The sequence below is a fragment of the Zeus faber genome, assembly GCF_960531495.2.
Source record: "Zeus faber genome assembly, chromosome: 21".
NCBI lineage: Eukaryota > Metazoa > Chordata > Actinopteri > Zeiformes > Zeidae > Zeus > Zeus faber.
The window spans coordinates 13,776,210-13,802,286 of NC_137208.1; the positions used below are offsets into that span (position 1 = coordinate 13,776,210).

General features: G+C 43.8%; 2 protein-coding genes across 2 annotated transcripts in view; both read left to right on the forward strand.

Moving 5' to 3' along the window:
- The window catches only part of col7a1l (collagen type VII alpha 1-like), an 84,347-nt gene extending 68,321 nt beyond the window's left edge, over positions 1-16,026 (forward strand). The window contains exons 92-105 of the mRNA XM_080022618.1: positions 140-211; positions 290-325; positions 1,424-1,504; positions 1,589-1,642; positions 1,786-1,839; positions 5,936-5,998; positions 6,669-6,731; positions 6,997-7,113; positions 8,708-8,785; positions 9,341-9,394; positions 9,832-9,880; positions 10,771-11,019; positions 13,979-14,050; positions 14,417-16,026. Coding sequence (XP_079878744.1) covers positions 140-211; positions 290-325; positions 1,424-1,504; positions 1,589-1,642; positions 1,786-1,839; positions 5,936-5,998; positions 6,669-6,731; positions 6,997-7,113; positions 8,708-8,785; positions 9,341-9,394; positions 9,832-9,880; positions 10,771-11,019; positions 13,979-14,050; positions 14,417-14,610 — 1,236 coding nt within the window. The 3' untranslated portion in view covers positions 14,611-16,026. The remainder of the gene's footprint in view (positions 1-139; positions 212-289; positions 326-1,423; positions 1,505-1,588; positions 1,643-1,785; positions 1,840-5,935; positions 5,999-6,668; positions 6,732-6,996; positions 7,114-8,707; positions 8,786-9,340; positions 9,395-9,831; positions 9,881-10,770; positions 11,020-13,978; positions 14,051-14,416) is intronic.
- Positions 16,027-22,490: 6,464 nt separating this feature from the next.
- On the forward strand, positions 22,491-22,868 carry ucn3l (urocortin 3, like; the record flags this gene model as incomplete). The annotated part of the gene is made up of 1 exon (XM_080022620.1): positions 22,491-22,868. One exon carries the CDS (start codon positions 22,491-22,493, stop codon positions 22,866-22,868), a length of 378 nt encoding a protein of 125 aa, XP_079878746.1.
- Between the last annotated feature and the right edge of the window lie 3,209 nt (positions 22,869-26,077).

The following is a 26,077-nucleotide window of genomic DNA, read 5'->3' on the forward strand; positions in this document are numbered from 1 at the left end:
TTACTTTTGTCTTAGTACTTATTGTGCATAATCTCCAGGTGCGTTGCAATGACATTTCACTTCATATATATGTATGCTTGTATGTACGTATATGTATGTGATTAATAAACATCTTGAACTGCAAATGTCTAACACAAAGGGCCTGCAAGGAGATGCAGGAACTAAGGGTGCCGTGGGACCCTTTGGAGCCCGAGGATTAGTAGGCCATAAGGTCAGAGTGGCTTCAGATTCATGTACTTATTTAGCAGTCAAACATTTTGATTCCTTGACCTTTCTTATTTTCTTACAGGGAGATTTCGGGGAGCCCGGAACCAACGGAGAGAAGGTGGAGCATTGCCACCTCCCTACATCACACACACAGTCAAAATTATGTATTTGTAACTGTCCTATATGATTGGCCCTCAATCACAAAACTTCTTGGGAAAAGTACAATGACCCTGAATCCTGCGATTATTTTTGTGTGCCCCAAGTGAACCAGACAATACACAGATCAGCCACAACATTAAAACCACCACTAATAACCAATATTATCGTGTAGATCCCCCTTGTGCCGCCAACACTGCTCTGACCCATCGAGGCATGGACTCCACAAGACCTCTGAAGGTGTCCTGTGGTATCTGGCACCAAGACATTAGTAGCAGATCCTTTAAGCCCTGGAAGTTGTGAGGTGGGGCACCATGGATCGGGCTTGTTGTTTCAGCACATCCCACAGATACTCGATCGGATTCTTAACCCGGCCATCCACATGATGTAAAAGAAAACGTTATTCATAAGACCAGGCCACCTTCTTCCATTGCTCCATGGCCCAGTTCTGATGCTCACGTGCTCATTGTAGGCGCTTTCGGTGTTGGACAGGGGTCAACACGGTCACTCTGACCGGTCTGTGGCTACGCAGCCCCATACGCAGCAAGCTGTGATGCACTGTGTGTTCTGACACCTTTTTAATATCATTCACATCAATCATTGACAGTTTTAACCTTTTCAGCAATTTGTGCTACTGTAGCTCTTCTGTGGAATTGGGCTAGACTTGGCTCCCCACGTGCATCAATGAGCCCATGGGCACGGAGAAAGTCATCTACACATTACAATTACAAGAACTGACTTCACTTGCTGCGTATTATATCCCACCCCCACAGGTGCCATTGGAAAGAGATGATCAATGTTATTTACTTCACCTGTCATTGGTTTTAATGTTGTGGCTGATCAGTGTAAATGCCAATGTCTCCTAAACTGGACACACTAGGCTGTTCATGTTGATTTGCATAAATAGGGTTAGGGTTACAGTTTTTGATCTTACCAAAGAAAAATACAGATAAGAAAAAAAATTAATGCATGCCTTTGTTCGTGGAACATTTTCTTGTATACTTTACAATCAAATCTGACAATGAGGCCGTTTGTTCTATATGTGGCCTGTTGTTTCCAGGGTCGCAATGGGGATCATGGACTGGATGGAGCTAAGGGGGACAAAGGGGACACAGGTTTGCAAGGCAAGAGAGGAGATCAGGTATAGTGGAAGATAAGGTTCTAATTATTCCACAATTTTTTTGAAGCTCAAGAAAAGCTATTTTGTTTTGTTGTTCTGTAACAGGGTGATGCAGGGGAAGCTGGTTTGCCTGGAGAAAAAGGAGAGAAGGGAGAAAAGGTGAAACATTGACTTTAGTAACTATTACCATCATAGCAGTCATCCATTTTGTACAGGAGGTTGATTAAGAACTTGTTGGAGAGACCTGTAACATTTCATCTATTACTTTTGTATTTTGTCTTACCTGGTTCACTGGTTTGCAGGGTTTTCGTGGTTTACCGGGGCGCATGGGGAGCCCAGGACTGAATGGGGAAAAGGTAATCTGTTTCTTTGGGTTATATATGTCAAAGGTTGTGGGAGTCATTATCTGTGATGACGTGCATCAGCATACTCAGACTCCCAAATTGTCTCGTAAACATATACTTATTTTACTTAATTTCCAACTCCAAGTTCTTACTATGCCATAAGCGGTCTCCAGACAGCTCAACTGAATAAAGCTTCCCTTATAACCAATCAAGACTTAACTTGGCCTTGACAAGATGTAATTGGACCACGAGGGCATCCATCATCAAGCCCGCCCCCCAGTCCATACATTATATTGGGTTTCCGCCTGTCACGCTTCCTCTTTGCCTATTCAGCTCTCCGCTGCCTGAAGCAAGCAAGCCCTTTCACATAAAAAATATGTCTTCTGTAGACTTAAATGCGTGTTCAGGATGTGGTTCTCACATGATCCATAGGCATACTCACCACAGTGTGTGTCTACTGCTTGGGCCAGGGACACGCTGAAGCAGCTCTCTCCGACCCGTCCTTTTGCATTGACTGCACGAGGCGGCCGCTCGGGATTATCTGCAATCAGTCTGACATATTCGGCCCCCTCCCCAGTTACCCTTGTACTGCCAAGGGGTCTATGAGTGTCTTAACTGAGGACAAAGATGAGAAAGAAGCTCTCCTACCCTCGGGCATTGTTTTAAGGACACCCCCTGCCTCTCTTGATCTCCCTATGCGTCCTCGCCAGGTAGATCAATAGGGGGTGACTGCCCACCAGCCCATCAGGGAGGGGGAAGAGAAGAGCCAGGTGAGGAGACGGATGGGTAGCAAATAAGCCATGGGCCTTTCAAGAGGAGCTGTTGCCGCAACTGGAACGAGCTGTGGCGAAGCCGGGGATCCCATGGGCAGACCCCAAGACCCCTGCTTTCTCCATGCTAGCCGGGGAATACTCCATGGAAGCTGTGGACGGGCCACCCCCTGTACGCCCCCTCTCCATGTTGGAGGACCTGAGGAGAGATGCAAGATTGTCCTAGGGTGCTCTACAGAAGACTCACTCCCTTATCCAGGCATTTATCCGGTGATCGACCCTGGACTCCAAACCCCTCTCTTATGGAGAGAGAGGGGTGGAGAGATAGGAGAATCCTCAGCTCCCAGCAAAGGCATGCAGGCTGACAGCTACACTAGCTGAGCTGCAACATTGTTAAATAATGTCTGCCTACTGCAAGCTTACCAGGCCAGGCTCCTACGTGAGCTGGAAGGGAATTCTACCACCGAGATCTGCGTGGAGTTAGGTAATGCCACAGACTTCTGCCTCACAATGGCAAAGGGAACAGCACAGAACGCAGGAAGAGTGTTGGGGTTTTCTGTGGTGACACAGCACCACCTATGGTTGAACCTGTCCCAGATCTCCGTAAAAGGAGAAGAACAAGCTTCTGGTCTCTCCGGTTTAAGTGTTGGGTCTATTCGGGCCAATTGTGGATAACATCAACCACAAATTCAACCATGAACAGAAGTGTCTGTGGCTCTGAAACATTTCATGCCCCGCCAAACACGTTGACGCGTCACGATCATTGGCAGAACCCCGGTCCAGCTCACCTGGACCAGTCTGCAACTAAATGGCCCCCAAGTGCATAGCAGACCCAGAGCTGACACAGCTTCGGCAGCCTGAGATGTTACAGCCTCCTCCCACTGACGGAATGAAGGGGTGAAACAGACATCTTTTGGGCCGGCCCCAGCAGCCTTCACCTTCGTTGGTGAGGGGCAGAAAGGTAATCTCTTATACCTAAGGCAATCTCTTACTTCTAAGTCCCTTGCCAGCAAAAGTGGAACGGCTATTGTAGACACAGGGCATACACAGCCCTCTCCCCCCGCCCCCCCTCCATTTTGTACCACCACTCCACTCGAAAACATGAGCGTCATGCCCTGAAACAAAAATATAAGCCCGAAGACGTGTCCTTAAACACACAAACACATTTATGAGCCTCCCTGCCAACCAGATGAGGCTGGAGGCGAACATTTTGAGCTCGACCACCCCTCTGCCTCCACGATCTTTGCTTTTTTGAGTGTATGGAGATGTGTATGTGCAGTTTCTCCCTGGGTAGAGAGGACAATACAAAAGGGTGCAGCTGCAGTTTGCCCTCAGTCCACCAGCATTTGCAGGAGTCACACTGACAGAAGTCTTGGACTTAGGAAGGAAATGCAGTCCTTGCTGGAGAAGAACACCATTCGCCTAGTGGACAGGGAGAGAAATTATGTTTTTTACAGCGGATATTTCCTCATTCCAATTAATTAATTAATTGGAATCCATTAATTCTATTATATGATTATAGAACCCAGAATCGCGATTGTGGCGCCGCCCCTTGTGGCCGCCTGCGTGAGCACCGCGTGTCGATTACGCACATTTGAGTATTTTTAGAGCTTATAGAGCTTGTGCGTAATCACCAGGTGTCATGACATTTCACTGCATATATGTACGACCGTATATGTATGTAAGTGACAAATAATCTCTTGAACTTGAACGCCATTCCTCCTGTCATCATTATCAGCATTATTATTTATAACCGTGGCCAGCGAGCCATTCTCTTGAACGCTATAATAAAAACTCTCGCCATGTTGACACAGCACAGCAAAAAGGATTCCGTCTCCCTCCCTCCTGTAGGCAAAGACTCCCACAACGCTTATTTTCACATACCAAATTTGGAGGAAAAAACAGGAAATATCTGAAGGGAGACAGGGGGAATGAGTTTTGTGTTCTCCCGACTGGTCTCTCTTGGGCCCCTAAAAAATTTACAATGTGTGTGGATGCAGCTATGCCCCTCTACGCACCCAGCGGATAAAAATCCTGTCATATCTCAACGATATCCTGATAGTAGCGGGTTCAATTGAGTTGGCACACTCCCACACTGTGGCGCTACTCAATCATCTCTGCAGTCTGGGTTTCCTGGCGATTTGGGAAAAGAGCGCTCTGGTTCCAGCCCAGTGCACTGTGCACCTGGGTATTGATTTGAACTCCCGGTCCATGTATGCATGTCTGACTCTGACAAGGAGACTGGCTCTGGTCACGGCAGCTTGCACACTGTTTCAGTGAAAAGTTGCCAAGGCACATCGAGTTATGGTTTTGCTGGGCCTGATGGCAGCCCTCTCGGCTGCAGTCCCACTGGGCCTGTTCAAAAGGAGACCCCTGCAACACTAGTTTATCAAACAGCGGCTGCATCAGTCCAGGTACCTGTCCCAGGTTCTGACCATTATGCAGGAGCGTCGAGACAGCCTGGGGTTTTGGCTGAGCCCGATCAACCTCATGAAAGGTATTCAGCTGGGACCGGTGATACTACGAGTTCTGATAAAGATCGATGCCTTCCTTTATGGCTGGGGCGCTGTATGTGTGGGTGGGATGGTCAGTGGAAGCTGGGGGGTGGTCATGGGACCCATCACATTAATGTATTGGAGTTGGAGGCAGTCAACCAGGCACCAGGTTCAGGGTTTTCAGGTCGGCGTCCGCTCTGCTCCCTAGCCACCATCATTGGAATGGACTGCCCCAGGCCTTTGTGGAACTATGTCTCTGCCTTGGGGGCTTGCAAAGGACACACCGGTCCTGACCTCGTGGCCAGTGAGGATTGAGGGTATATAGTACGGCATAGTAAGAACTCGAGTTTGAAATTAAGTAAAACGTTTGGGTTCTGCTACAACCCTGCTTTTACGAATGAAGAATGAGAGTCCTTACCGGTGGCCTCACTGACCAATTTGCTGAAGAGCTGAAAAAAAAATTCTGCTTTTTCCAGTGGAGCTGTGTGGAGAAAGCTTGTGGCAAAGTAAGATCTATTGTTCTTCATTCGTAAAACCAGGGTTGTAGCACAAACCCAACGTTATGTACTATAATGCTGATAACTCCTACTCTAATTCGGCATCCATCGCATCCTGGCCATCTTGGAAGAGGGATCCCTCCCTTTGAGGTCCTTTCTCAAGGTCTCTCATTTTTGGGCCGGTGGTTACTGTCAAATTTTTCCTTGCCCACATGGCGGTTAACATTAGTGGATGCCGTTGATTTTTATGTAAAATGTGGCTTGTGAATTCCTTTGAGACTATACTGTGATGTAGGCTGTGTAGGATGTGATACTTGACATGACCTGCTATTGTTTTGTATAACAGGGTGATATGGGGTTACATGGAACCCCGGGCATGCCAGGTCTCAACGGTCTCACAGGGCGCAAGGTACCACCACAATCATAAGAACACAAACACACAAACTAAAAATCATGCAGTGCATAGACGTTCAAACACATCTTTTGCCCCCTGCAGAAAGGACGTGGTTCATTCTTGGTTCAACATAGATTTAACCAACAGTTTGGAAGTCAACTAGTGAACACACAATCCAGGAGTTTTTGAACTTCATTACTATGTAGCCATTGAAGCTACAGTAGCTTTTTGGCAAGAGATTCATATTAACATCATTGGCATGATAACTATGTCAAATCCCCGCATTTTTATGTCATCTTTACTGGAAACCCTTCTCCAAAAAAAAGACCTTCCATGCCGGATTCATGCATAATTTCAAAATGTGTGCTGGACATGCAGGCCTTTCCTTTTTATCTTGTCAGCCTATCTTTCATTATATTGCTCATTCTCAACGTATCACTATTTATTGAAACACTTTGAAACCACAGTGTCTGTGAGAGATTTGTGACTGCAAAACTTCACGACTTTGGGAGCAAGGTCACTGAGTTCCACGACGTGTTTGACAAGTATTGCCTGGCATGCTATAAAAATAATGGAGTTGGGAGAATAGAGCCGAGTTGATAAGTTTGCGCACGCAGTCTGCAGGGGGCTTGTCTTGTCCACTGTTACACCAACAACGTCATTGTTTTTATCGTGTCTTCCTCAGGGGGATAAGGGAAACGGCGGCATCAATGGGATGGATGGCATCCCAGGGCAGAAAGGAGAAAAGGCTAGTTAGTTAAAGAAATAACAAAATTATTTAATAACACTTTTTGTTGTTCATGACATTGTATTGTTAATTATCTTATTATTTTTTTTTTTTCATATTATTCAACATATTATGACATCTCAATGTCCAGAATCTCATGTTCAAATATATACATTTGCTAAGCTGTTATTTTACCTCCAATGCAAAGAAGCATTGCTGTGTTCTAATTCTGTGTCAAATCACAGCCTTCACACATCAGTGCATCATACATTCATGCTTCTTGCAGGGAGCGACGGGTTTCTCAGGGTTCCCAGGGTTCAAGGGATCATCGGGAAATCCAGGGAGGGACGGAGATGAGGGACAATCTGGACCTCCTGGTCCGCGAGGGGACAATGGACCCAAGGTAGAACCACTTAGCTGCCCCTGGCAACCACCCCTATAATCAAAACACACTACTGGTAAGGAAGAGAAGGTATTTCCATATCTATTATTATCTGTCAGATTGTTCACAACACTAATATACTGGAGTGTATAATCGTCATCAGCGATTATAGTTTATAGCATGGAGGCTGTAGAAGGAGCTATTGTGCAAACATAGTGGAATATTATGAGTATAATGCACAGGAAGCTGAATTTGAGTGAAAACATTGTTAATTGTTAACACTTAGAATGTTCTCACCATTTGCCTCGCTAGTCCTGTTGATTGCCAGTTTTGTATTCTGTCCTTTTGGGGGGCGAATTCACAATGAATGGGTTGAGGCTGCTGATAGCACCATGAACTGGCATCAATTGCAACTGCTATCTGCAACGTCTCAACGTGCGATTCACAAAAGATATTGTGCTAATGATATCACAGCACAAACACGCCTGCAAACTTTTGCCGTTGAGTGCAATTTGCCCTTGTTTTGCCCCTGATTGCAATTTTCCATGTGTCAAAGTATAAATGGCTGTGTTCTTGGCTTTGCACCAAGAACACAGTAGGCAGGACAATGGTAGAGAGAAGAAGAAAAATTGGTTTCTGACTGCGGATGTGGCACGGGATGCACAGGGCTTTTTTTTCAATTAGGAAACAGAAAAATAAAAAAAAATTAAAATATAAACACAATTTTTTTTAATTTTGTTTGGAAAACAGGGAACAGGGAAAGCCCAAATGCGTAATGGAGAGGGAGCACTCTCCACTCCGCTGCATCGAGATCTCTGCATGGGGTTCTGAGACCGCTGCATGAAAGAGCCCCCTCTGCCCCTCTCCATGCACATCCGGGGACCGGGGCTCTTTCACCTCTCTGGGCGCGTCCGGATTTAAAGCGGTGGAGAAAAGAAAAAGTGGCTCACAAGCTTCTCAAACAGGACACCCCTTATAAATGCGCTTTAATTACCTGCAGCTCTCTGACAGTAATAATTTCACTATAACTGCGTGTGTCTATTAGTGCTGGAGTTTGTGAATTGGGCTTTTTGGCAATGAGGCTCATATGCGTACAAAGGGGCCAATTTTGTGGCAAATGTATGCATTTAAATGTAAATTTAAATACGCATATTTGTCGCTATTTGCGTGGCAGTGCAGTTCGGGGTGGATTCACCACTTCCAGGCGATTACAGTTGTCACTGGTCTGTGTCTAGTTCAAAGGGAAGCGCAACGTGTGCATCTTTGGATACCAGCGGATACATTCAAGACATGGCCCTAATTAATACAGGCAGTGATGGGACTATTCCTGTTTGAAACACTATCCCATTCAAATAAATCCTTTCAGCAACAATTATGAGCCGCTTGATGCCAAAAAATCAGGGTGGATAGAAGAGTTTAATGAGGACTTTCAAGCGGTGCGTCTAATTAGGGGACGTTGGGATGAGTCAGTTAGTCAGACTGTTGGGATATATTAAAGGACGATGAGGGTTAAGTTTGGCCAATACTCCTTATATTATTCCGAAATATTTTGTGGAATTGATCCAAACTTTTTTTTTATTGTGCTTAACTTCAAATTTTCTCATTTGTTTAACAGGGGGAGAGGGGCAGGAGAGGAAGAGCGAAGCCTTGTGAGCAGGGACCACCAGGGATACCTGGAACAAGAGGGGACAGTGTAAGGACAACACTTTCAACTGCATACACTCACAAATTCTCCAAAACACTTTTTGCTTAAAGGTTTCCTTATTATTACGTCATGACGTTTGGTTATAGTTATAGTTACCAGCCCCAAGTAGACAGCAAAAACTATGGGCCTGCGTAGTTTCAGCTTCTTTTCACTAACTTGGCAAAGCTTGCTTATTTGTTGGCTCTGTTTATCTCTCTGGACCCTGATTATTTTCTGTGTAAGATGTAAAACGGAGGACTATTTTGTGAAAGAAGCAACAGAAAGTGTAAATCTCTAAACATCTGGAACAAAGCAGGTCCCTTCTCCATATCAAATAATGTTGTGCAAATAAATGGCCGAAAGTCGAATAAACATGGACCTCTGCGAGATGAAGAATTCTCCGGAAAGGAAAGTAGCTAGATTGCGTATTCTTGGTTTGTTTTTTTATCATGCAGCGATAAACCTAAGCTGTATATGTTTTGCAAGCATAATTGAAAACATGAAAATAACTTGTATTTTATTGTTTTCTTTGACTTGCCTGAGTTGATGCTGCTGTCTTCACAGGGAGAGCTGGGGACTGAAGGAGTCAAGGGGGAAAAGGGAGAGTCTGGACTCTCTGTGAGTGTTTCTCAACCATTAAGCATAACAATGTTGCAAAAAAAACATTCAAGGCCATTAAAAACAATGCATGCATGCATGTGAGCAGACAGCACCACGTAAGACACACACACACACACACACACACACACACACACACACAGACAGACACAAAATGGACATACGTGTGACGAAAGCTTGCCATTGTTGATACCCCTCTTGCTACAATAAAATGATTTTGTTCTCAGAGAAAGATAGTATTCTTTTAGTGTGTGCTCCCACAATAAGTTGTTGCTGTTTTTTTGGTGATAAGCTCCTAATAGATTCTTGAGCACAGTGTCCCCTCGACAGATTTGTTCATAAAAAAGCTCCAGATCCAGTTGGTGAAATGTTGTTTCAATGTCGTTGATTTTCTGTAATTTCCAAGTCCCGTCTTCCTCGTCTTCTTCTCTCACAAGGTCGAAGAAGTGAAGAAGCTTGTCACCAAAGAGGTGGTCGTAAAGTGCGGTGAGTGCGTATTTATGCCAATAGCGTTTTGGATATGCCTGACATGCAGAGATCCTTGTGTGCTTGATTTCTGTATGTACAAAGGGTCAGTGCATTTGTCTTCTAGATGTATTGTGTGTGTGTGTGTGTGTGTGTGTGTGTGTGTGTGTGTGTGTGTGTGTGTGTGTGCGTGTGCGTGTGTGTGTGTAAGTTCCCGTGGCGCGGCACCCGTGTGTGCTGTGCCATCTGTTGTGTTCTCTCACAGGAACACTCACCATGAAGCAAGCTACAGTGGAGCCATTCACAAACACGAGACCGCGTTTAACCACGATAGACCGTCTCGCCTACAAGAATCCAGAAGGACTTTTTTGGTGTCTAAATCAAATATACTCTCTGTCTGCTCTTTCTGCGTCACGGACATCTGTTCTTAAAGGCTTACTGTGCAAACACTTTCCCCCGAGGTCTGTGTTTATTTCAAAATAAAGTCTGAGGCGCCCCGGCACACCAACTCCTCATTGATACACTTGACTCCACTGTATTCCCTTGAATTGTCGCCAGTAGACTGCGGCCGAGCCTTCACTATTCTTCTCTTTTGGCTAAATTCACCTCATTAATCTCTGTTAATCTCAAGGCTGCATTAGAAATTATGCAAACTACTGAGCCATTTGCCATCCAAACACACGTTTCGGCTGGGAAAGCCCTCATCAGCGTTCAGAGTCATGTAGATACTCAGTGTGTCGCTGTAAATGATGAATGTTAAAGAACTTTGAAACCACAGTGTCTGCTCAGAATAATTACAAGCGGCAACAAATTAAAAATATTGTGTTTTTCCACACACATTGTGTTGTATGTGGGATCTGTGGGACTGACTTTGCATGTGTATATGTGTGTGTGTTTCCGTGTCACAACAGGGATGGACTACCTGTTCATCGTGAGATCTACAGATCCAGATGAGGAGCCCGCAGTGACTGAAAGCCCCAACGAGCGAGAGGAAATGGCGATCGCACCGGCTCACGACCCACTTGAAGTGAGGAAAGAAGACGTCCAGGAAGGAAAAGATGAAGAAGAGAAGATAACAGAAGTTTTGGTGGCAGAGACTGACAACACATCTTCTATAGTTGTTGAAGAAGATGTGATCCCACCAAATGACAACCGCACTGGTAAGGCTGAGAGGCGTTTAGTCAGAGAGATTGTTTTCTCCAGTGTCCTTTTATCAAATTTATGAATGTGGTTTTTTTTTCCTTGTTCACTTGTGGCGGTGTGTGTATTTTGTTAGTCCAAGGGTTCTTTTTTCATGAATGTTTATTAATATCAACAGTTTACCAGCTGCATACCATGCCTTTCACTTCTTACACGTGTCATTTCTTTGCATTCATGCCGGGAAACGTGGACCCCGCTACCAACAATGGAAACAGAATATAGAGGAGCACATGCCTAACATGAACACTATGAATGGTTGTTATTTTTGTTTTTTGTGTCAGCTAAAAAAGGTATGAAATATGGGAACCAAACAAAATAATGGTATGGATTACCACTTTAAGATTGGTTGTTCTGCTGAGTGCTGCTGTCACTGCGGCTATCGGCATCGAAGCAAAGCAAGGAAAGTAAAGTAAGAGGAACCAGTTAACACGTTCCAGGAGATTACATAGCGCTTCATTTTGCTCATTACGGCTCCCTGCATCAGCACTGAGAGTAAGAATATATTTCAGCCTAGTGTCATTTGGTCGTTGTTAAAATGTGATGCTTTTACAAAAACAGCTTAAGGACTTCAATGTTTTTACTTTTTTCAACTTCGACAGCCATCAAATATAATTTCCTTATTATATATGATATTAAAATGATATTATTTCTTGTGAAATAATAATTCCAGTGGAAAATGTGGCATTGGGTTAACAATTATCAAAATGAGAAAGTGAAGAACCGTTGACAAAAATGTGTTACTGTCGTTGTCAGCAGGACCAGGAGGTAATTGTCAGGTAGGATATACTTTGAATTTCCCGAAGCCCCAAAACAGAGACAAAATTAAAAATATGAAAATATAATATAAACGGTGTGAGCTGACGAGTAAACGAGTTGAAACTGAATTTGACATCGGTATGGCCTTTTAAGTCTTTATCTCAGCTCATTTATGTGATGTCACAATCGTAATTGAGATTTTAAAGTTAAAATTGATTAAACTATAATTAGCACAAAACCACTATGGAAGAGTTAGCTTCGATCAGTAAAAATGCTTTCCCTGACATCAAGTTCATGACCCAGGAATTTTGCCATTCTAGGGCAGAGTTTTCTGCGGAGTAATAAAAGCCTCTTTCATGTTTTGTACACTCAGGGGCATATTCACCAAACGATTGCGCGGCTTTCGCAGCCGCTAAAACCTGCGCAAATATGCAAATGAGCCTCGTACACTAGTGCTAATAGCCACACGCAATTAGAGTGGTGCTTTTACCGTCCGTAGAAACCTGGTGGTGAATGTACAAGACCAAAAAAAAAGGCTCTGCGGAGGGCTGGTTCAACTGAAGCGCATTTATAAGGGTTGTCGCGCTCAGACTTTCCAGTGATCTGTAAAAAATATGAACTATTAAGTATGAACTATTGTTATTGTTCGGGAAAAAATTCTCTGAATTTCAAAATCGAAAACCATCTTGAACACCAATTTCGGCAGAACGCAGTTCACGTCTTATTAGCACCGGTATGTCACAATCACCTCGTGGTTGAAGTTTCCTCCAAATTGATCCACATATGGAGCAAAAATTTGCGAAAAACGGACCAAATTTAGATTGATATTACAGGCGCAGTCCAATGCATTTCACACCGAAGTATGTCCAACCCGACTAAAAGTATCTGGAAGACATGCATCGGCAGAACCTACGAACAGGGCTGAGGTTTCGTTTAAAGCGCTATGTGGTTTAAATGTCATTCACATCAATCCACATATGGAGCAGAAGTACCGAACAACTTTGACCCAAAATTGTCAGGTGTCTTGGTTAACTGACATCTCACTTCGTAAATAAAATGAATGAGATGAGATTTACAGCGAGACGCTTTAGGACATCATCGTATTATTTACCAAAAATGTACAGATTCTGATTGAGAATGTCCAGTTGGACCGTGTCCAGTGTGTACATTGGACAGAGTCGTTATGGACTTGTTTGACGTGACGAACTAGCGATTTACGTGTTCATTTATGTAGCTTCTTACCTGGTAGATGTCAGTAGATCTGTTTGATTGATCTATAAGTCCATAGTCCCCAACACTTTGCTGGATTAATGAAAAATGCAATAAAAGGTAGTCTTTAAAAACTGGTCACCGCCGCCAGTCGAAACCACTGAAATGTGCGACTGAGTGATGCATTCAAGATCTAGCGAGGCGTCGGAAAAATAGAAGCCATGCAAAGGTCATTTCTCACAGAAATACCACAACTTTTTTTCCACAAAAGTTTTTTCTGTATCATGGAAACCTAATTTACCGAAAATGTAATCCAACTAAATAACACAAAAAATAAATGACGTGCCCAACACGGCACCAAACAGCCACCCGTCACTGAGAGCGCAGCTCTATTTCCACAGACAACATGATGATTTATAACAATGAGAAGTTCTGGTTAACCGGCAAACATGGACGGTTCCTTTAAAGACAGGAGAGTTGAGCTGTGAAGACCACGAAGTGGTTGCTCTGCGAGACGAGCAACCAGGATACGACAGACCGGTGGGAGCCGTTTCGGCATTCAACGTTAACTCTGAAAATTGTTCTGCGTTTCAGAGAAGCCAGGAGTTGCCCCCAACATGACTAAACTGGACCCCGTGTATTGCTGCCCGCAGCTATATTTTGACATTATTATTATCAATAATAAACATCCAACATTATCATCCCAAATTATTATTATCACCCCAAATGCACCAAAGCAAACTGATATAGTATTTAGTATCTCTGTTCCATTGTAATTTTCTTTTTAAAAGGTTCCCCAGCATTTTCAGGGAGATGCAACCACTTCAGTCGCTGTAGTGGACCTAGCAGCTTCGCCATGTATAGTACTACCCTATTCAAATATTGACACTGTTCTGTGTAAGTGCTATCAATTAAAAATTTACTCCGGAATTACAAGAATAATCTGTGGTCCAGATTCTGGTGAAGAAGGAGCTGTGGAGTGGGCACAGAGGATGAAGAGAAGGGTTCTTGGAGCAAATTCAAGTGGTGAGTGAGAGAGGAAGTTGATATGGACAATGGGACATCCCCCTCCTTTCCCTACCTTCCATTTGCTTCTCTGGTCCTTGACTTGAATTAATCGCCCCATTGCGTGATGTATTTCTGTCAAGTCTCTTGAGTTCTGTGACTTCTGTCATTTTGTTATTAATAATAATAATAATAATAATAATAATAATAATAATAATAATGCATTTTATTTATTGTGCACTTTTCAGGGTACTCAGACACTTCAGACCCTCAGATACATAAGTTAAACTGCTCATGAAAACATAAAACAGGCGGGATTAGCTACACATTAAAAACAGCTCTGAAAAGGTGAGTTATTGATTGTATTCCCCTGCATTGTTCTTCCAGGTACAGAAGTTGACCGTTGCCTGGAACCGATGGCGGAGGGCGACTGTGCAGAGTATGCGCTGCTCTGGTACTTCCATCCTCTTTCGGGAGAGTGTCGGCCGTTTGTGTTCGGCGGCTGTGGGGGAAACCAAAACCGTTTTCACACGAGACGGGAGTGCCAGAGGATCTGTGGCGAGCCGGCGAATGGTATATAAACACCTGACACGATTTGGGAAAGACTAGGAGCAATCGTCAGGAAACTGGGCTGCATCCGCTCAGTACACCGGGAGGTCGGAGTCGGCGAAGTAACACTTACATCAAACTATTGGATTTTGACTGCGGAAGCGAGCAGCTGCATCAAGTGGTATCCGTGACAGTTTAGCGTCAACCTGCCGTTACATCCAGCACAATATGACGCGTGTGTTGAACATTACTCAGCGGCATGTGAACGCTCATCACTCATCACTCAACTCTCTAAGACCCGTGTATTATACGACTTAACGTGGGGCTGGAGCAAGAAAGATCCCTGAGCCTTAAGGGCCGTCGGGGGTAACGGGTAGAATACGACTATTCACAAATAGATGAATAGAACCGCTTATGTGCTAAACGCTGTGTGAACTCAAGGGCAACAGCCTGAGTTTTCAAATAGCTGGTTTGTGCATTTGAAATTGTTTTGAAAGAGCTTTTCAACAATTTGTGTCCGATGATCAAGTCTATGAAATCGGGATTCTACTGTAGTTGTGAGGTATCGGTTCTCGGCCACATGGTCAAGAGTGAACCGGTAAACTCAACAGACCGCTATTCAACAATGTTAAATATCGAGCTAAAAAGTGTCCTCTATTCTAATTCTATGACACGACATCTTATGAAAGCAAGCGAAATCAACTTATTTTCCTTATTTTTCTAAACTGAATCTTGTGCTCACAGCATGCCACACAGCGCTGGGCCGAAAGCAATTAGCTGCTAATTGGATGACGGTTATTGTGGGATATACTGTTGCAAGGCTGAAAATAATTATTGAAAACAGACTTGCTTAAAGTGTTTAGGGAGGAGAATATTTGATTAATCTAAACAAAATGGTCATACACCAGAAATCTGGCCTAGCGCTCGAGACTTTAACCCCTGCTTCACCTCCACTTGCATAGATGTGTTGTTATAGACTCGTGGAAGGATGATGTACTCCTTGCTTGTGTAAGAAGCATAAAGCATCGTATTGAAATGTATGTTTATTCAGCACAGTGAACATCAATTCCCCGTCCTGGAAAACAACAGATTGGCCGATTTCTGTCATTCCTCTAGATGAGAAGGATGACGGTGTCTACGCTACCTCTACTCTATTGGGAAATGATGAGTGAATTCACATGTATATTATTATGATGAAAATATATAATACAATGTGATTCTTTCAGGGATAATACAACAAATGTCCACTATTTGACTTTTATCTCTTTATCTGGGTTTTTTTCCACAGGCATCAATATGTGATTAATGAGTCATTTTGTTTATCAAAAGCTTGTGATTAAAATAGTTTCTGATAAGAGTTGACCGAAACTGACTGGACGTATTCAAAAAAATCAAACAGGTTTAGACGTATTTTAGTGATTATAAGAATATGTCTCTACAGGCCTCGAACATTTCTTTTGCACAGAACAGTGTTTTTAAATGTGATTTGATGTGTATATAAGAGGGGTAGCAGTGCTTTTTTTATGGACATCGATTAACACTGCAATCTTAATACTTATACTAACTCTTAATACTAATACTTAATTTTTTTTGTAGAAATTCCACTTCACTGTTGAAACACACCATTACGAACATAAATACATCTTTACAGTGAAATCTCAATGATCTTATGATGATCTTACACATGGTGGGTACATTTATCCATATAGCATTGTTTGAAGTTAACAGCGTATACATCCCTGTGTACAAACAACACAAATGTGTTTATAAATGCGTTACTGTCTGTGTATGGGCCTGCCTTGTGAGTAGGACAGGCGAGACTAGATATCGCCTCAGGTTTTGGAAATCATAATGTGGTGACATAGTTAAATGTTATCTTTATAGCCGCGTTACAGTCAAGTAATGCAAGTCTCTGAACGTCACAGACTGCTCTAGCTGTTCTAATCAATGTTTTGAGTCAAGTCTTTTCCCAATACTCTTTCCTGGTACTTGAGGCTGCATACAGGTATTGATTTTCAAACCCTGTGTCCCTGCATCCATACCCCCAGGCCACCTCACACAGCCCTCATACGCACTGGCAACTCATATCTCAGAATCTGCACTGCCCTGGTCAAGGGCGCCACCCAGTCAGTCTTTAATTCTTGGCTCCACATTTGGGAGTCGTGTTCCTCCCAGGCGTGTCACGACAGCACAGACACTCCCTGTGATGTGTACTGAAAGGGATCGCCTTTTCTCATCCACTCCTGTTTTATTTATTTTATTCGTGGCAATAGAGTCCCAACTGTGCAATGTTCATTAAGTGTGCTGCAAATATCTCTGGAGACCATTTGACAATTTATTTTGCATTGAGGGGGACGGGTGTCGGCATTGTGATTAAATGAGGCGCAACCTTATCAATCAACAAAAAAAAGTGATAGAAGCTGATTAAAAAAAAACAAAAAACCTCTCTCCACCCCTCTCTGTGCAGCCTAATTTGTCTTTATTCCAGTATGGAGCTACTTCTAGTTAAGTTTTCAATTCACTGAACTGACACGCAGTGCCACTAGACTTAGCCACCGGCCGGTCATTTCCCAGGGTGGAACATGGAGACACTTGGTTTCAGCGCCGGTTAGGCGTGCATTTATTTATCAGCTTGGCTCGCTTTAATCAACAACCGAGGGGTGTGCTGGCCAAAAGGACAAACGTTAGTAATATTCGAATGATAGTCATAAGACCGAACATAGAGGCAGAGCGTTGCATGCTTCTCCTCTGAGGCTTGCTTGTCGATTGTGGATCCTTCACTGCAAGACAGATGAACATAAAAAAAACGTCCCGCCCCGAGTCGGCCCCAACTGTCGTCGCTTGGACGCCAATTGGGGCCAGGTGTGCAGCCGCGGGAAGAAAGCCCCACTGCTGTCCGCGGCTATGGACCTAAGCATCGAACTTTGAGACCGCATTCACCTTCCGGTAGTCTACGCAGAACCAGACTGGCCCATCGGGCTTACCCACCAGCGCGATGGTGCCAGACCAGTCACTTGTAGGCTCCTCTATCACCTCCCGCACCCGTCACGCCCACCGAAGATCCCTCCTCACCACATGCCATGCAAAACACTTCATCAGTCTTCCGGCAAAACTCGATATCTACCCCCTTGGAAATTTACTTGGTAGGCCCCTTCCCGACTGGGGGAGGGGTCCGGCAGGCCGGCGACCCAAACCCCCTGGCTGCCCTCCATCAGGTGGCAGACCCTGGGGGGGGGGGGTCCACGGCAGGGCAGTCCCTGCAGCCCACGACTTAATTGGGTTATTTAAAGTCTTCTCATTGTGCCGGTGTCGGGGGTTTCCCAGTCTGAATGGGGTGATTGTTTCCACACAAGTTGCAATAAAAAATAAACTTCTAATGTCATTTTGGCTCAGACAAACGGTGGCCATTCAGATAATTTTCATATTTTCCGTGATTAGAATTCGTCTTTGCTCATGTCAACTCGTGCCACAATGGCACCTGAACCCATTGTGGTAGATCCATCTGCCACACGCCACCCCGGTAAGTGTTTCCAGGGCCCTCTGGCACAGAGACACAGATGATGTGGTTGGAAACAAACCAGTTTATTGTAGAGAGTGGGCTGGATGGAACAGGCCTGGAGCAGATGGACAGCATGTCATGACAAGGACTCCTCTCCTGTGTGTGTGTGTGTGTGTGTGTGTGTGTGGGGATGGGGGTTTTACCTGTTTACCTTTTACCTACCAATTAACAAGCAACAGGTATGCAGCTACTCTGATCCTGGGGCCAATTACCTAGACCCAGGACAGGTGTGGCTGCCTAAACTACACCATCCCCACACGGAGCTATGTTATAAAGATATTCATAAGAAAGCTTTTCAAGCCCTTTCTACTAACCCTTTGATGAATGTGAGAGCCTTACGTTTTACTGTACATCACGTGATAGGCTGGGATTGATACTGAGAAATAAAGGAAATGGATACTGTGAATGCAGCCAGGTCCTTTCTCCAGAATCATCAGTCGGTGTAATGGCAGCGCACATTATTTGGCACTGGCCATGAACTTCAGTGCTACAGTCATTTCATGGACATTGTTTAAAGAGCATTGGAGAGAGGAGGACATTTTATTACAGGATCAGTGAACGTGACCAGTCGCTCCGTCAATACTTTTGCTAAACTCGTGCTCAACCCGGCAGACACCCTGTTAGACCCCCACGCCTTGTGATCCCCTCATTCTTCCATAATCTGCTGCGACACAAAAAAAGCGCCAGTTTCATCTGGTAGAACATGTACATTAGATCTTGTTATGCTGGAGAAACGGGCGCCAGATCATACCATGTAGTGAGGACACGATAGGATATAATAAGGGAGCGGAATACAATAAAATACATGTCAAATAAAAACACATTGTCTTTATTAAGGCACTGTGTTTTAGGTTGGACCATTTTTTAAATACCGCGTCCGTCTACCGGCGCAGCCTTGAGCTGGAGCACTGTCCCCCTTTTGAGATCATCCCTATTTTATATGTTATCTAATGGTATATTATCAACAAATAAATTATAATAATGATAAAAGAAATAGGCTATGTGTAAGAATACATTCCCTTAAGACTGGTGGTCTGGATTATTGGCTGAAAGCGGTGTCAAATAAATATCTGGTATTTAATTGGTTAATAAACATAAACCAAATCAGCCATGTGGCTTCTTAACGTCACGTCACGTGGCACACACCCAATCTACCTGTAGCGGTAGCTCATTAGGCAGTGGCGTTGCTAGGGGTGGGCATCCAGGCCTTCAGCCCCGAATGCTTTATGAATAGCCCCGGATTTGTGTGTGTGTGTGTGTGTGTGTGTGTGTGTGTGTGTGTGTGTGTGTGTGTGTGTCCTCTGGGGGAGCGATCGGGGTGCAATGTGCGCCCCCGTCTCCCTCTCCATGCGTGATGGAGACCTCGGAGAAGGCGCAATCGCGGGCGATGGATTGTCAATAAAGGCGTAAATATATTTAGATCAATTTTATTTCACTCAGTTTCCTTATTGAACAAAACATAAAAAGCACCGTGCATAACGGGGACACTCTCTCACGCTCACCATAATACCTGAAAGTGGGGGGCAGAAAATCCCTGTGTCCCCCCCCCCCCCCCCTATTCCGGCACCCCTGGGTGGAGATGGATACACATCAGAGTGCGACGTGTGTATAGTAGGAGGAGGCCTAAAACTTGGAATGCAGTTGTCCTTCAATTTATAGAAATATCTATTCTGTCATGGTTTTGCACTGTGTTTGTTATAAGTTCATTCTGTTCCTTGTTATGCTTCTCTCCCTAGTGTGTGTAGTCTTGCGCTCCACCTGGTATCTCTCTCCTTGTGTCCTCCCTCTGTTTCCTCCAGGTACTGTATCGCCTTGTTTGCCCTGCAGACCCGTGTTTTTCGCCTCTGCTGTGTCCCCGGTGTATTTAGTTTGTCTTCCCCAGTCAGTCCGTGTCGAATCTTATGCGCGTATGGGCTGCTGTTGTTTTGAGTTCTTTATGCCTTTGTTTGAGTATTCCTGGCTAGGTCTCCACGTGTCTTGCATGTTGATCCACCAGACAGCGACATAACGTTCATTCTTAGAATCAGAATCAGTTTATTCCGCCGGGTTTGGTGCGTTTCACCACAGACACCATCACATGTTGATACACACCAACATAAAAACTGACATACGTGGGAAAACAACAAGCAAAACAGTAGGTTAGAAATGAGACGGTGAAGCAGTTAAAGTGGTAATCCATCAGATTGTTCCAGAATTCCTTTTGAATCTGCAATTTTCTTTTCATTATCTGGGTTGACCCTCGTCTTCGCTCTGGCTCTGGCCGGACGTCACTTTGTTTTCTGGAAAAATTTGAATTTTTTTTTAATTTTTTTGTTGTCAAGATAACACCCAAAAATCAAGATAACATATGGTTCTTAAAGTGGACCTATTATGCTCCTTTTTACACATGTTAATATAGGTGTCCGAGGTCCCCAAAACATTTTCTGCTTTAAATTTGAATGAGCAGCCAGACCCCTAGTTAAGTGAGCCAGTGGGGTTTGAGCTTTACTCCGGTTATGTTGTATTTACTGTGTAACTAACAGAGCACTTCCCATGCTTGGCTCTTCACTTCGATGCGAGCGGGTCCGGTGGGGCTCCAGCCATGGAGGGGGTTCTTATTCTACTGAAGCTCTCAATGGCGTAGTTGAGGGCAGAAAAGCTGAACGGCTCGTTTCGGGACATGCTTTTCTGAGACAGACCGCTCACAATTCACCGGAACTTCACAGTTTGCACGTGAGTAGGCCCCTCAGAGACCCCAATGTATGCGCACAAGCCCTGAAAAAGTGACTTTTGCATAACAGGTCCCCTTTAAAAGGCTATTTATTTTCTTGCATTGAACCGATATTGACCGGTAATCAATTCCAAAGCATGGAAGAAAAGGGCCGGTTACTTACTTAGGTATCTTCGGATGAAGCGAATATCTGTTTTTACTCTTTTTACTTTTCACTACATTTCTAACGGTCGTGTTTCGAGTCAACATTTGGACTGGATCTCTCGAGCTGCTCATTCGGGATTGCTCACCTGTGATTCATCAGGTCCGCAAACCCTCTAAATGACTATGACATCCGCTATTTTTTGGTAAATTGTAATCAGGATCTGCATGAGCGCTCATCTGCACTGATGAAGGTGCAGTAGCACTTTATGATGTGCTATAGGCTCTGTTATACCAGGGCACTGGATATGACGGATACTTCAATCGACCACACATACGTCAATGTGATGCTTTCGCTTTTACTAGTGTCATTTTGTGTCAAGGTATTTGTACTTTTATATAAGTAAACGTGTCTGAGAACTTGTTCCACCATTGTATACTGTAATATACAACACAGTTCTGTTCACAAATTCAGGTTTCCGTGGCGGCGGTAAAGTCACCTGCCCTGCCTATGAATGCCCGAGCCTGTGAATGATTTTTTTTTCCGTTTTATTTATTTTTTTATTATAGAGAGGTTTGAGCATAAATAAGTAACTGATATAACTGAACCGTAAATGCCACCCATTCATTTACACAATCTTCGGTTTGTCGTGACGCTCTGTGACCAATGGTGTTGCTCCATCGCACCCCATTATTAAAACAGCAGGATGTGCACGGAGTGACGTCAGCGCTGGCGCACGGACTCCACTACATGATCCTGTGGGAATTGAAGGCAACGACGAGAAGACGCCAAAGCCGTGATCACAGTGCGCGCTGCTCTCCGCAAACGGACCTGAGCGCATTATTTACTTTATTGGGGTTTTTTTTTTTTTTTTTTTGTTTGTTTGTTTTTTTTTTTACTTCTTCTGGGAAGCAGTGATATTTCCTTTATTATTTCATTTATATGTGTGTATATATATATACATATATATATATACATATATACGATATATCGTTTGCAAATTTCAACTTCAGTGTGAGACTAAAGTGTCATTTCTGGGCTGCACTCTGAGGTGAGTCCCACTGAATTCTATTAAATATTTTTTGGCACATTTTTGGATGACGGACGGATGGATGGATGGATGGACGAACGGACGGACGGATAGATAGACAGATAGATAGATACTGTACTATATTCATCTATAGACGGACATTGCAGTGTAACAGTTCAAAACAACAGGCAATGATAAATAAATAATAACTATTGTTAATAATAATTAATAACTACAAGAATACAGTAATAATAATTGAAAATAGAAACAGTTGGCACTATAAAATAAACCCCCCTAAAATATCTATAAAAATAGAAAGATTGCCACTATAATATATTCATAATTCACAAAATTGTTAATTTCGCTCCTTATTAATTTCAGTCCCAAATAATTATATCAATGTAAGTTAAAGAAAAAAAAAAAGTTTTTCATCCAACTTTGCCCCATCTCTTGGCGGCCACAGAGGACAGCATGCTGCCGTCCCTGAAGACCCTGCTCCTCCTGTCGGTCCTGTGCGCTCGGACCTCCGCCCTCTGCCTCCACCTGCAGCACGCCGACCTCCTCTGCGACGACAGCCCGGTTCTGGCGGGCGGGGAGCGCCCCTCGGACAGCTGGAGGTACCTGCTCCAGGCTGACTCCGGCGAGTCGCGGGAGAAAAGGACTTCCAGCGGCCAGCCCAAAGCCCGGGCCAAGGCGGTGAAGAGCGAGCGGCGGCTGAAGTACACGCTGTCCCTGGACGTGCCCACCAACATCATGAACATCCTGTTCGACATGGCCAAGGCCAAGAACATGCGCGCTCAGGCGGCGGACAACGCGCGGCTCCTGGCGCAGATCGGGCGGAGGAAGTGATGGAGCGGTCGCTGCCCCAACCCCCCCCCCCCCCCCCCCAGGACAAGCCTCCACCCCCACCCCCCCGGACAACCTCCACTCAGCCCCCGTGGACGTCTCTCCAGCCTCCATTCGGAAAAAACAGCCTTCACCCCAGACACCCTCCACCCGGGTAACCTCCACTCAGAAGGCGCTTCTCTCCACCCAGCGGTGGTGTTGCTAGAATGTCGTCTTTGGGTGGGTATTTGGGAAATTTGTGACGGGCAACGACAAACATGTTTCTTTTCCTCAACGAAGTTATGTAAACAAGGGCGTAGTTAAATTTTGAAGAGGGGGCGGGTTAAGAGAGTGACTGAGAAAGTCTCCCCGTTACGCACGGGCTTTTTGTTGTAGTTGTTGTTGTTGTTGTTGTTGTTGTTGTTGTTCTTTCATTCAGTTCATCTACAACAGTTGTTCGCAAACTTTTTTTCAATAATGTTCCCCCCTTTGAAACATTTGTTAGCCTAGTACCCCCTGACCAGCACAAAACTTTATATTGGTGAAAAAAAAAAAAAAAAAAATGCCTACATAAAATGGTACAATACAGAGCTGCATCATCATTGTTTGATTTATGAAACAACAACCTTTAAAAGAGAAGTTTCGGGATTTATTTTGTGCTCCGTCCGATTATAATAAACCATTTCTAGGCTTGAGCACTTGTAATCAGATACTGTTCAATTTAATATATACACACGCAATACATGTAAGGCTGTGTGTACATGTGAGTGTCCCGGTTACGCACAGTACTTTATTCGATTTGAACTATTTTATTTATTCAATAAGTAAACAGACCGCAATAAAATACCCGTTGAATGAAAACACGCTGTCTTTTTTTTTGTTCGGTGAACGGGCCACGGCGATCATTTGGCGGAGGCAGAGGCGAGCAGGCGGAGCGACGCAGAGAGTCACACTGTGGCCGCGCTGGCCCCTAATTCGTATCAGGGTATTTAATGACACAGTTTCGACACAGTTTGACCACAAAGGCGAAGGTTCTTTTGCCCAGATAGGCCTCTACATTTTCCGTCGTTCCAACACTGTCTGCAATAATCTCTCTTGAACTTGAACTCGAACTGTCCATTCAGAACCATCGCCCTATGCGGCAGTTAATGTTTGCATTGAAAATAGGAATATTGAATATAAAATGTGGTTTATCGAACTACATTACTTTTTTTTTTATGGAATATGTTTTATAGAATATATTCTATTTCTTATTATAGAATAATTGTTTTAGGAATTATGCCTGACTGATATTTTTTAAATTAACATTTTTTATTTTTATTTTTTTTTATTTCACGTCCTGCAGTACTTCAAAGTAACCCTAGGGGTTCGCGTACCTACCCCCATTTGAGAAACACTGATCCACAACGTCTACAATAAAAACACACGGTTTTTATCTGTTCTGTTTGGAGAAACCGCTTTCGCAGAGCGATCAGAGCGACCTCCGCTCTGATCGCAATTTTCCCAGGAACCTTTTTGGGAAACAGATATTTTATTGTGGTCTGTTTACCTATTGAATAAATAAAACAGAAACTTTCCTTCTTTTTTTTTTTTTTTTTAGAAAGTTTAAAAATACGGGAGGTTTGCGGGAAATATTGAAATGGTAGGAGAGCGGAAGAGAGTTTTTATTGGATGGGCAGATGATTCCTCTGGGTGGGCAAGGCTTATCTCTGGGGAGGGGCAACGCCCATCCCGGCCAACCAGTAGACACGCCCCTGCCACAGCCACCAACCAACCGCCTCCGCCCACAAGGCCTCCACAGACCACCTCACCCCCTCGCTTTTCATCGCAGATGATGCTGTTCGATTTTCGAAACTAAGTTGCTCCTGCCCCATAGGATATTTAAATATGATGTGATGATATGATGAGTCCAATGTGTTGCACTGGACACACACCAGAACAAAGAACGGAAAGAAATAATAAATTGTACCATTAAAAATATAGATTGGCTCAAAACTACTGATGTCCTATTCTTTGACTTTACAAGTCCATTATGTCATGAAAACAAGAGTGTGGAGGAAGGGAAGTGACAAAATAAATGTAATTCATCACCCATTTACCATGGTGGTTTTGGTGATTTGGCCATTTCATTCAATTAAACTGATGTTTTGACATCTCACAGCACCTATTCTAAAGGGAGCGGTGTGACGAAAAGAACTGTGAAAAAACAAATTTAAAACAAAACTATTAAATGTCTGCGGGGTTGTAACGTGCATTTAGGGCTGTGTGTGTTTGTCAGATGTAAGTTATTTTTGTACTGAAATTATTATTTTTCCTCAAATAAAGCATATGTAACTGATTACATGTTATTGTTCATGGTCCTTAAGAACAAGTGGAACATTTTGGGTGGATGCCGTGAGGCTCAATTTCTTCCGTCTTCATAACAGGAAGCAGAACAATAAAACATGATTTCACCAGGCAAGACATTAATTTGTTATTTTCCGTTTCAATGGTAACTTAACTTAACTGCACCTACACACACACACACACACACACACACACACACACACACATACACACACACACACAGAGTTTTTTAGATGATGAAATGGATGGATGATGGACATTTACAGGAAATGGTTGAATGTGTCGTCAATAATTCCAATTCAGCAGTTGTTTCAATCGTTTCAGGTTCCTGGGAAGATCACTTCCCGATAGTGAGTTACATTTGATTAGACTTGTTTATTAACAGGTGAATCATGCGAGGCGTCATCCCATAACAGAGACATCTACACCATTAAGCAGTCCAGAGCAGCAGGCATGGGGATAAGTTGAAGCCCAGGGACGATGACGCATATTTTATGATCTCCTGAAGTCAGTAAACCAAATTGCACATGTGCTACAGACTATTTCAAGTGGGTTAAACTGGTTATCAACATGACAGAACGCAAGACACCTTAAGCAATGAGCATCTTCAGTTTAGAATGTTGAATATTAATTGTACACCTGAAGGTCCATGAGAACATACGGTATATGCACAATACAGGAATATGCGATTTCCACATCTCCTGCTCCACTTACGGTGGGAGTGTGCACATAAAGTAACTACTGTATGGGGAACTGCACCCTGCAGCCCACGGGAAACTTACCCATCGGAATCATCCATCACATGTATAGCTTATTTGCAGATCTCTCAAACGAATGCTTTGTCCATTACAAGAATAATCCTGACCACACATGTTTCACAAACTTGG